Raw genomic sequence first — 12,329 nt, 5'->3', positions numbered from 1 at the left:
AATTATAGTGGAATTCTATGGTATTGATACAGTAATTCGTGATTTTTGGGTTATTTCAGATGTATATATAAAACCTAAAAAAATTATTTCATTTCACAACCTCCATGTACAAAATTTGATAAGGCTTAGCAACAAACGAGTATAAAGTTCTTAACTAGAAGAGATATTTGTCTGCTATACTTCTTTATTTACCATTCTATGTTTTAAGAAAAATAAGTTTAAGAACTTATCTGTAAATAGTAATAATGTATATACATATATAATGTATTATAACTGAAATGTGACTGTATTTTACAAAATACTAGTCCACTAAAACACAGCCAAGACAGGTAACTTTGTAAAGGCCAGTTATATATTCTTGGATATGATAACATGAGTGCACGTGTGCCACATTATTTCAACTTCTGTAATGTTAGCCAGGCATGGCTGGAAGGTCAATATAATAAAAATAATGAATATATATATAAATGTGTAGTGTTACGAGATTTAAGCTACTTAGGCTAAACATTTGTGTTTTCATGTTATAATTTGTAGTCATTCTAGAACGAAAAAAGCGTAGTTTATATTTATTTCCTAATTTTTTATAGTGGTTACGAGATTGGTCAAATCTACCAAACCCATACAGAGATTTGTTAGTGAAAATAACGGATAAAATATAAAGTTTTTTCTTAAGAAATGTTTGATAATTACATGAACGTTATAAAGATTTTGCATGTGAAATTTGAAAATTTTCTGATGCATAAAAGTATTTTTAATCTTAAAATCATAATTATTTCGCATGTTGGATAGTCAACATGCAAAACGAAAAAAGGTACAAGAAAAACGTTACTTAAAAAATCTTAAAACTTAAAAAAATATGGTATTTTGTGTATGAAAGCCCTGTAATGTTTACTGATAATTTGCAAACTTTCATGAAGATACGCTTACTAATTTAAAAGTTGTAACATAAAAACTATAACAAGCACAAAATGATTACTAGGTCGGTCCCAGAGTTAAGCTAAAGAGCAATTTTCATCACTTCGGTATGATTGAGAAACTCTTACAACTAAGCAAAGGATCAATCCTATAACTTTTATGTGAATCAACAAGTTAAAACTTGACAGATTAATCAAAGAAAACATACAATCTTTCATAATTTTAGTTATTCTTAGTATACCCAAGCCTTTTTGAAAAAATAAAATCCAGTATTTATTTTTTTCTTAATCACTACAAAACACCGTACAAGGTTTCACACCTCAAGATTGTTTTGAAGCAGGTTATGGTCAGTTGTCCATTTTTACTAGTTACCATTTTCAAGGACATATTCCAAAACCTTAAGAGTAAAATGTATATTTTTAAAGGTGTTCAAAGCCTTGATTTAGAATATATATATATATATAAAAAGAAGACACTTTCAAATAAGTGCACCAACTCTGGGTGGGTTCAATAACTTTCTAAATAAAATTATAAGGATTTTATGAATCTATGGTACACATACATTTTTCCAGAGAGAAAATGAATATAATAATAATAATAAAGAAACCTTTATTAACTGTACACTTGCTGCTACTGACACAATAAACCCCTTGCAACAGTGGTAGAATGGTAATAAACTGCATACTGAAATCATGATGATAATACTGCAGAAATTTTATAGAAGTTCATAATGTATAATTTAACTTAAAGTTTGTGAGCTAGTGAGTTATTTATTCTATACAAGTAACACAAGCAATTTATGTGTACAACTGTGTGTGTGCACACATGTACCCATGCACATATACATACAAGGTATATGATGGACAATAATTATATATTCAAATTTTCAGATACATGTTGAGCCAATTATTAACAGTCATATCTCATGATTCATACTGAATTACTCATATCAATTTCAAGCACTTTTTAAACACTCTCAGAATGTTTTTCAAGCACTTTTTGGAATCTAAAATCTACATCAAAATTAATCAGATTCCACTGAAATTTTATAAAATTCCTATTTATTTGTTCCACATATGAATGGACACTAAAAAAAAAAAGGTACATTAAAGTTACATATATTGATATATTCTGCTATTATAATATTTTCAAGTACTTTTGCAAAAAAAAAGTCCCTTTTCAAGCCCTTGGAATTCCATTCTCAATTACAAGGATGTTTATGCAATTCAGCTTAGTGTTAGAATTACTACTTATCACCTACCTTTCAAGCGAGGATCTGTCTTTCAGTTTGTCTTGTGTTTGTTCAAACCGCAACCTTAAAGATTTGAACGTCTGTACATAGTCAACCTTTTCTAAGGCTTTACCAAACATTTCAGCCACATATGTACCCAAAGATTTCATGTCCTCCTGCAAAAAATAAATAATTATATGCTGAGAATTCATTTTACATTCTTATAATCATGATGTTTAACACCGGGGAAAAAGTCAAAATTACAAACTAAATATATTATTTGGCAAATAAAAGTCTAATAATTATATTTCTAAGTCTTCAAAGTTAGAAATATAAGCCATTGAAGCTAAGAATAGTTTTATAAGAAAACTTACAACTCGAGTTGAAGGTATATGTTTATAAGATGTTATGGAAAATGTAAAATACAAGGCTCACGAGTAACAATAATCTTCAACTTTATTGAACAAGGTGAGACAGGCCACTGACAAACAAAATCCTCACAGTTTTATAAAAACACTATATTTTAACACTGTATCATAATTTGAAGCACTTGAAGTAAAAGTGTTGACAGTAAAATGTTTGTGGTCCACATCAAAACTTGATTAAAAAAACTACTTCTTGTGGGTAAATAAATCATCTCTCACACTGTTAAAGTAAGACACGAAGAGAAAAAACTACTATTAAAAGACAATTTTAAAGACCTGGTGTTTAACTGAAATAGTTAACTACTCAAATAGCTACTTTGGTTGAGCTCTTCCAGAATGGGAGGAATGACACCATCAAATAATATGCATGTGACCAACACTTAAGCCATACTTTTAAAATGTTTGGTGAAGAAAATTGCAAACTTTAGAAGTTGATTTCACATATATTTACTTATTCATTACATTAACGGTAGCTTATAAAGGTTAGCAACAAAAAATTATCAATACTGAGGATTTAAAGCAATTTGCAAAACATATATTACATTACACATTCTTTTAAACTATTTATCTACAACAATGGTTCTTAACCTTTTTTTGGAAGCCACACCCAATCAATTTATAGAACATATCCTCAAACCCCTTGACTTTCAGGATTTGTTAATAGTTCTCTCATGTTTAATTATATATCATCTATAACCAATAGAAAGTCAACGTTTCCATCCATCTAATGACATATTATATTCTGTTGTGTAGATGTCAATTTCAGTTATAACAGAAGCTTCATTCCCATGGGAGCTTGAAAGACTAGTTTGGGAGAATTGGTAATGGCTACTGTCACATAAGTACAGTTGAAAAGTATAGAGAGGTTACTATCAATTTGTAATGGAAACACCAACATGTTTCACACCCCCAGAAATGACATTTTGCACCTTTAAGAAGTGCATGCACCACAGGTTAAGAAACACTGAATCTACAGCTACATTAAAATACATATTTTGTTTATTTAGCCATTTCAAGGGCACAATTGATATATTACAGATGTCCTAAGTTAAATTCTGCTGCATAAATTACAGAGAATCTGACTTTATCCCCTAATCTAATGAATTATCTTAATAACTGCTTCAAATTACTGCTTATGCTAAACAAAAAGCTATATATTAATATGTGTTAGTATATCATTATTAAAATGAACTTTATTGAGGTATTAAAGCAATTACAATCTTGTCCTCTTTTTATGTCAACAAAACTAAAGCTTAGCTGCGACAGGCAGCAAACTATTTTGAAAATAACCCATTACAACTAATGGCACCAAAACTTTAAGCAAACACTCTGCCAAGTTTGAACTATTTGGAAAAATCTACAAAAACCTGGAAAAACTTTTGTTAAGCCTTCCTAAGTATGTATCTGATAGAAAAAAAAAAAAGAAACTATGAATGAATGAGAAGATTATGATTTAGGTAAAATAAATACCAACCAATTATTTCAAACAAAACCAGTTTATTTTACATACAGTTCTGATATTTTTACTTTGCAAGAACTAAAAGGATTTTCTCACACAGAAAGAAATATTACTAAAATGATAAAAATAAATGAAACAATGGCTTAAAATACTGTTTTGCTATTTTCAGTAAATGTTGTGTTCATTCTACCTATATAAATAAAATTCTTCAACACATAAAATTATTTTCAACCCTTGACAAAAAATAATAAATGTCGAATTAGGCAACCGAGTTACAGAACAATACTGAAGCTTGGACAGCAAATTTTCCTCCTTATTTAGGAAAGCTTAACTTTGACATGTTATTTTATATAACAATACTGAAGCTTGGACAGCAAATTTTCCTCCTTATTTAGGAAAGCTTAACTTTGACATGTTATTTTATATAACAATACTGAAGCTTGGACAGCAAATTTTCCTCCTTATTTAGGAAAGCTTAACTTTGACATGTTATTTTATATAACAATACTGAAGCTTGGACAGCAAATTTTCCTCCTTATTTAGGAAAGCTTAACTTTGACATTTTATTTTATATTTTCATACTAGTTAAAAAACAATAACAATATGCAACCTAGTTATGCAAATATTTTGCATCTGACTAGCCACACTCAACCATGATGTTTACAGTGGTGTAGTATTAATAATAAAGCTACTGCGAAAAAACAATCATAGCCTGTACATATTACCCTGAAAAACATTTGCTTAGTATTTATTCAATGTTTTGAAACCAAGTAAAACTGATAATCAGAAATTTGAAATGAAGAAAGATAATAATTATTTTTTAGTCGGCTGCAGAATAGGCACGACCATCTGCAGAGCCTGGCTTCTTCATTAATTTTTTCAGTAAGGACTTGTAAAACTACATCTAATCAAGCTAAAATATTTTCATGAACTACAGACAGACCAAAATAGTTCAGCAAACTTTACATGCCAATATAAAACATAAGTATGCATGTAGCCTTTTCAAGATTCACTGACACACAATCTGCTTTATTACATGTTATACTTTACATTTTATGCACTAGGAAGAGTTAAGAGCATCTGGAATAACACATTTCTACAAAAGGCAGTAATCAAAACACAATAACATTTAAATGAAGAAAGCCAAAAAACATGCAGTAAAATATTTAATGATCTTAAAAACTCTGAAGTTGTATTCCATCTTACTAATTTTGACCTAAATTACAATTCATAATGTTACGGAATTAAAACTGTTTCTAAGCAATGTCAATTACAAGACGTCTATCATGCACGATACCATTAGGTGATGACATTTGCAGTTCAAGGGCTCAAGATTTGTGTGTTCTAAATGGAACAACGAATGACTTGGCACAAGTGATGACACTGTTACTTCAATAACTGAGTCACTGGACTCACATATCAAAATTAGTCTCATGAGTGAATAACCCAAAAGGTGAATATAATCAGTTAATGATTTAGGTTCCACTAATCATTTGGCTCTAGATGATGGAAACAGTTGTAAATGTGTCATACCTAATGTTGTAAATACAAGGTTACCTAATGTTTGCTAGACAGAGCATAATTAAAACATTTGCACACTAATACAGCAAAATCTGTTACTTTTCACTACAAGTCTTCATCAAAATATCTAGTTTAAGTAGTTTTATAGCATAAGCATATATGATGCTTATCATATTACATTTTTAATATGTAAGTATAATCAGACTGAAAGGGATAAAAATAGCCAACTTAAAGCAGCATGGATTTAAATTTTGAGTAGGCCTTCAATTTGAGAAAAGAATGAGATATTTAAACAAGACTTATAATCATTAAAGTTTACAAGAGTAAAAGGATATGTGTATAAAAATTTACTTTATTACATCATTTCATTTACAATTTCTACAAACATTATCCTCTTATTATGCTCCTGACCAACACCCAAAGATCACTTGCCCAGTCAGACAAGCTCTTTTAGCTTTCACTTGCCATGGGCAGTTAGGCAACCATTAATGTTGAGCCCTGAAAATATATATAATTTCACAATCTAAATATAAAACAGTAAAATTTCAAGTTTATTTTATCCACCAAAACATTTGAAACAGCTGCCACTAAATCAGCAGGAAAAAAATACATCTCTTGTTACTTATTATACTATATCTTTTGTAGTTTTTTTTAGTACGTTTGTAATCCATATTATAAATTTCCTACATCAAAAAGAATGCAGCAGAAAATATAAGCAGTAGTAATAAATTACTTACTGTGTTTGAAATGGTTTCTATGACTTTTTTATATTAACATGACAATTGTTATATTAGAAACAAACTTTTTGAAAATGAGTTCATTACCAATACTGGAAAAACAATTAAAAAAGTCCGGAGTTATCTTCATCTGTTGCTTTATGAAATAATACTGCAACAATTTCTGTTGCTAAAATAGCCTGAAAAAGTTGTGCAAACAAGCTAGAGAACCTTGAAAATACTATTCTTAAAAGAAAATCTACTGCTAAAACTGTCAAATTCATTCTGCTCTTCACAGATTTTAAGGCAAAGTAAAACTGTACCAATATAACCACACTGAAAAACAACTGCCACACATTCCCTTGTCCAATCAATTTCATCATGCTAATACAAGTAACATCATATACATATATTTAGAACAGTAAATAATACTGTTATCAACTCTTCTTTTTTTTTCCTGTCTTGGTGGATAACAAAATAACATGGCTTATGTTGTTTTACATTAAAAATTCAGCTAGTAAACTGAAGGGGAAGTAATACTCACCGATTTGATGAATTCAAACATTTCCAGAATAGCAGAGTCTAAGAGGTTATAACGGCCATTATTCCTTTTAAAAGCATCAACAACAGGGGCAACAAGATTACCATTGATGATATAGCGATTGTAGAATTCATCCTTAAGACCAATAATCTTCCTCATAAAACGAACTGCACCTTCAACAATAAAAACAGTTTATTAACAACATATAGCCTATAAATGTCACACACATATTAACAGCCTTATAAACTGAATGTATTTTAATATAGCATTTACAACAAATCTCCATCAAGTTGCAACTATGTATAATACATGTAAAAAAAAGATTTATAGAAAATCACCCAAAATGCATTTGTTTAAAAAATATTATTTCTTATGAATTATAGTGTATATGTATGTCAAAATACATACATACACACCTAATATCAAGATTATTGGTGCATTATAATTTAACCTTTAAAATCACACACGTATTGAAAACATTATCATTTTGAAATAAAATCAATACCCTCACAGTTAACTAGAAAAGCAAACTTTTAAATTTTTAAAACACCAAATTTGAAACAGAAGCTAAACCAACATATGTTCAGTCAATCTTTGCATCCCCTACTTTGTAAACAAAGCTTAAGTTAACTAAGTTATTACACAGAATGAAAACTCACCCATTTTCAAGGATCTATTACACAAGTACCATCTTATATTCAAAATATTCTATGGAAAAAGAGGTAGCAACTACTAACCATTTGCAAAATTATACACAAACATCTTTACATATTTTCTACGTACTTTTTAAATTGCTTAAAACAAAATCTTACTTGCCATACAAATTAAATGATAGGAGAGGATTAAAAAATTCATATTCCTCACTATAACCTAAAACCTTTGAATTACTTTGGTGAGGGTCTATTAACCCTTTTTGGATCAATAAATGTTCATGTTACTTTGAGTAATTCACCTTTCCAAATTTAATTAACTAACATAATTTACATCTATTTCAACAATTTTGTATTCAAAAAAATTTTCAAATTATGTAATGTTTTCCTAGTTTATTTTATAAAGAAAAATTCCAAAACTGTTCAAATATTCATTTCTGTCATGTCTCTAGGTGTTCAAACTGTAAATAATAAAATTTTATTTTTATAATTTTTGGTGGCATGTTACTCAGATATATTTTTCCCAATCGAATTTTAACATTTTTGGTTAGTTTACCATTTCTGTTTCTATGCCTTCTATTTGTTCAAGTATGAACCTACATTTAGAAAACTACCCAACGTGGTCTTAAGAACACTGAATGATTCTCATCTTTAAAAATGGATACAGCCAATAATTTTCAAAAATGGAAGCTACTAAGATTTAACTTTCTGTAGTCTAAATTACAATAATACCATGCAAAAATTATTAATGTTTCAGAAAAATCATGAATTAAGGCATGGTCACGTTACAATCCCAAGAACAAGGCAAGAAAATATTGCTAATATGCCAACCCACCAAATTGTTCATCTTTCTTCTTCATGTTTCAGTCCAGATAACTCTATAACTACTTTATCACTAACATCAGTTTAAACCTAAATCCACTCTTGTGTGGTTCTGGGCAGTTTACGATGTCATCACTTAATTGCAATAACTAGTAGTAATTAAAAAACAAAATTCTAGTATAAACTATTAATGGCTGGAGATGGCTTGAATGGGTAATGAAGAAAAACTTTAATATAAGTTTAACATAACAGCAAATGCACAACGTTTCGACAAGGTTTTGTCATCATCAGGCACCTACACAATGAGATATCTGAGCTCTGTCCACCGTAGGGAATCGAACCCCAAATTTTAGCATTGTAGCTCTCTAAACATATCACTGACCCAGTGAGGTAAGGAGGTCAACATATAAACAGATTAAAGCTACATCTTAAACTGGGCAGATTTTAACTACGTTCATACGTACATTAGAAGAGACTTACAGTTGTAGATAGATTATAGCTACAATTTCCGTTGAGCAGATTTTAACAACGTTCATACGTACATTAGAAGAGACTTACAGTTGTAGATAGATTATAGCTATAATTTCCGTTGAGCAGATTTTAACTACGTTCATACGTACATTAGAAGAGACTTACAGTCGTAGATAGATTATAGCTACAATTTCCGTTGAGCAGATTTTAACTACGTTCATACGTACATTAGAAGAGACTTACAGTTGTAGATAGATTATAGCTACAATTTCCGTTGAGCAGATTTTAACTACGTTCATACGTACATTAGAAGAGACTTACAGTTGTAGATAGATTATAGCTACAATTTCCGTTGAGCAGATTTTAACTACGTTCATCATAACAGGATATTGTTGGCAAACATCCATACAGCTGGTGAATTACACTACAAAGGGTTTAGCAAACCACCCAAACAATGGTTATTTATATAGCAAGACATTGTTATCTGCCAGAACTATAATGCTCACAACTTATACTAGCACACATTATCGTAACAATGATATTCGATGTCCGTCAGAATTGGTATCTCTGTGTATTTTGATTGTTTTCCTGGCTTGTTGGTTATTTACCACATATTTCCAAAGGTTTAAGTGTTTTGGTTTTGGTGAGCAAAAGGTGAAGTGTCTAATTTATTGAAATTTCTCGTGCGTCTTAATGAATAAACTATACTGAGTAACTATTCTATTGTCAGTACTTCGTTTGATTGGATGATGAGTTTTAGTGATACATTTTTCTGTTTAAAACAATATTTGATCATGGTTCTACCTCCTTCTAAGTACAACCGTAAGTCTGTTTTACTGTTATACGGTTAACAATGTCTTGCTATATAAATAACCATCGTTTGGGTAGTTTGCTAAACCTTTTGTAGTGTAATTCACCAGCTGTATGGATGTTTGCCAACAATGTCCTGTTATGATGGTTAACAATGTCTTGCTATATAAATAACCATTGTTTGGGTAGTTTGATAAACCCTTTGTAGTGTAATACACCAGCTGTATGGATGTTTGCCAACAATGTCCTGTTATGACGGTTAACAATGTCTTGCTATATAAATAACCAGTGTTTGGGTAGTTTGATAAACCTTTTGTAGTGTAATACACCAGCTGTATGAATGTTTGCCAACAATGTCCTGTTATGACGGTTAACAATGTCTTGCTATATAAATAACCATCGTTTGGGTAGTTTGATAAACCTTTTGTAGTGTAATACACCAGCTGTATGGATGTTTGTCAACAATGTCCTGTTACAGAAGACGTCAGTACTGTGGTATTTTTTTAAAAATAATTCTACTATTTTCAGATTAATTACTTTTTTTCCTATGTTTATTGTTCTGTTACTTCTATCATGAGTTATAATTCAGAAGAACAAAGGTGCAAATTCTAGGTTTATAATACCATCTGAAGTTTGTCTGTTTCACATTTATACTTGTCACTCCTATAGGCATGCCCTTAATCTTCTGAATGCAACAGATGTTTACTTATAGACCTGTAAACCTTTTTTTTTGGCCTGATTTTGCGAACATGAACATTTTAAGGCTTACTATTAATAAAATCATCCATAAAGGCCCCCACGAAACAAGAACAAAGTTTGCTTAAAGATTTTGATTTGTACCACTGAAATCACGTTATATATGCTGTTTTGTTAAGGATCTTTCACAGATGTTTCATATAGAGATATATATGAGTAACTTAGTTTCTTTTCGGCATAACAAGACCCATTCTCTCAATTTTAAATAATTAGATATATCTTGTGTTTGTCTTTATTGGTAATTAACATAAGTAAAATTTTTAAAATGTTCTATTTATGCTACTAAATTATTATTCGCAAAGTTTGTGGTTTTTTTTACCACTTATTAGAATATTATTTTACTCATTGTCAAGCAACAACACTATATTATTAAGAATAAATTACTGCAGTGATACTTATTCAACTGTCTGAATAAATGAAATATATGGAATATAATTTCATATTAATGAAGGATTCGTCTTTGTGCTTTTAAAGCTTGGATAATTCGTAAGCTTTCCGTATAACGGGCAAATACGACTAGTGTTGTAAAAATAATTTGTTCAAGCTTATTTGAACTTATTAAAGAATAGTTTCAATTAGTTGCTCTTTATGTAATTACTTTCAGCTCAGTCTGTAAAAGAGGGATGTTTTTAATGTAATTTTCCTACATATCTACGAATCAGAGTTGTGTAAGTAATTGGATATCAGACGGTGTCTTATGACTGTGTCATCTCATTACCTGGAAGAAAAACAAAACATTGCAACATCAGTTTATAGCTTTGGAATTATTACCTGTCCATTGATATAAGTAAACATTACATACACAATGAAATACGTTCCTTTCGGCAAACCCCCTTAAGCCTTGTATAACTTTTTTGCTTTCCGTAAAGAAAATAGTGTATGAAAATAATAGAAAACAAGTCCGTCTGGTTATTACTGTGTAATGTGTAAAAACCCTTGTTCAGCGTGTGTGAATCACCTTCTGGTCAACAAGATGTATACCTTTTTTACCTCAGAGTATATCATATCTACCATGTACTATTTCCCTGTTTTAGTACTCGCTTGCTTAAGATTACTAAAGATGACAGTGACACTATCTGTTTAGTAAAATAAGAAGACTTATTTATATGCATATACTTATTTAAGCATTAGAATACTGAGTCCAAGATATTAATCTTTTATGTATTTATATATAAAACAGCCTGAGTAGAAGCTTGAAGATTTTATAAGCAAAAAAAAAAAAATGGTAAGAAATAGTCAATGTAATTTCAGAGGTTAAAGAACAGGTTGCAACCATTTTATCTTAATGCACGAAATTCTCTCCACTCATAATAATTCAGACTGTTCTAACCTAAAAAAACATATTATTAGAAGTAAGAATTTCTTACCAACGTGTAGATCTGTAGCCTGATGCTAAGGTAATTCAATAAAACTACTATGTTCCGGACTACATACAAACAAACCTACAGAAGAGTTGCCGAGTAACAAAAGATACATCGACATGGAAACCGCCACTTAGTGGATTCTTCAAAACAATTAAAGGATAACCAAAGCCTGTAAATTTATAGGTACGAGAAAGAAAGACTGTTACAAAACAATATCAATTACACACACACCCGTCAAATTTGACATCTAACATGGATGGTTTTGGAAAGTCTGTTTATAACCACATGTACACAAACATGGTATCCAATTAGGGCTGTGAACAAACATGTGAGTTTAGGACGATTTAGAACTTTTGATCGGATCATCGTTTTGTTTGTAATTAAACACAAAGCTACAGAATGGGCTATCTGTGCTCTGCCCACCACGGGTATCGAACCCCGGATTCTAACGTTGTAAGTCCGCAGACATACCGCTGTGCTACTGGGGGGTCTCGGATGATCGTCTGCTTTGTCCAGGTAACCAAAAAACTATACCATTGGTTTGGTAGTAATTTTAAATTCCACTAATAACGTATTGAAACACAAGAAAACAGTTCATAAAAGGCCCGGCATGGCCAGGTGGTTAAGATACTCGACTCGCAATCTGAG

At 30.5% G+C, this 12,329-nt stretch overlaps 1 protein-coding gene across 2 annotated transcripts in view; it reads right to left on the bottom strand.

Annotated features, from left to right (window-relative positions):
- LOC106457144 (serine/threonine-protein phosphatase 4 regulatory subunit 3A-like) overlaps positions 1 to 12,329 on the bottom strand; it is a 58,604-nt gene that overhangs the window by 9,040 nt on the left and 37,235 nt on the right. For both annotated transcript variants that reach the window (XM_013916531.2, XM_013916532.2), the window contains exons 14-15: positions 6,812 to 6,981; positions 2,177 to 2,322 (exon numbers count right to left, since the gene is read on the bottom strand). In XM_013916531.2, the coding sequence (XP_013771985.1) occupies positions 2,177 to 2,322; positions 6,812 to 6,981 (316 nt within the window). The remainder of the gene's footprint in view (positions 1 to 2,176; positions 2,323 to 6,811; positions 6,982 to 12,329) is intronic.

This window comes from Limulus polyphemus, unplaced genomic scaffold (genome assembly GCF_000517525.1).
Source record: "Limulus polyphemus unplaced genomic scaffold, Limulus_polyphemus-2.1.2 Scaffold295, whole genome shotgun sequence".
Taxonomy (NCBI): Eukaryota; Metazoa; Arthropoda; class Merostomata; order Xiphosura; family Limulidae; genus Limulus; species Limulus polyphemus.
Note: the sequence above shows the minus strand (reverse complement) of the source record. Positions and strands in the feature narration are given on the sequence as shown.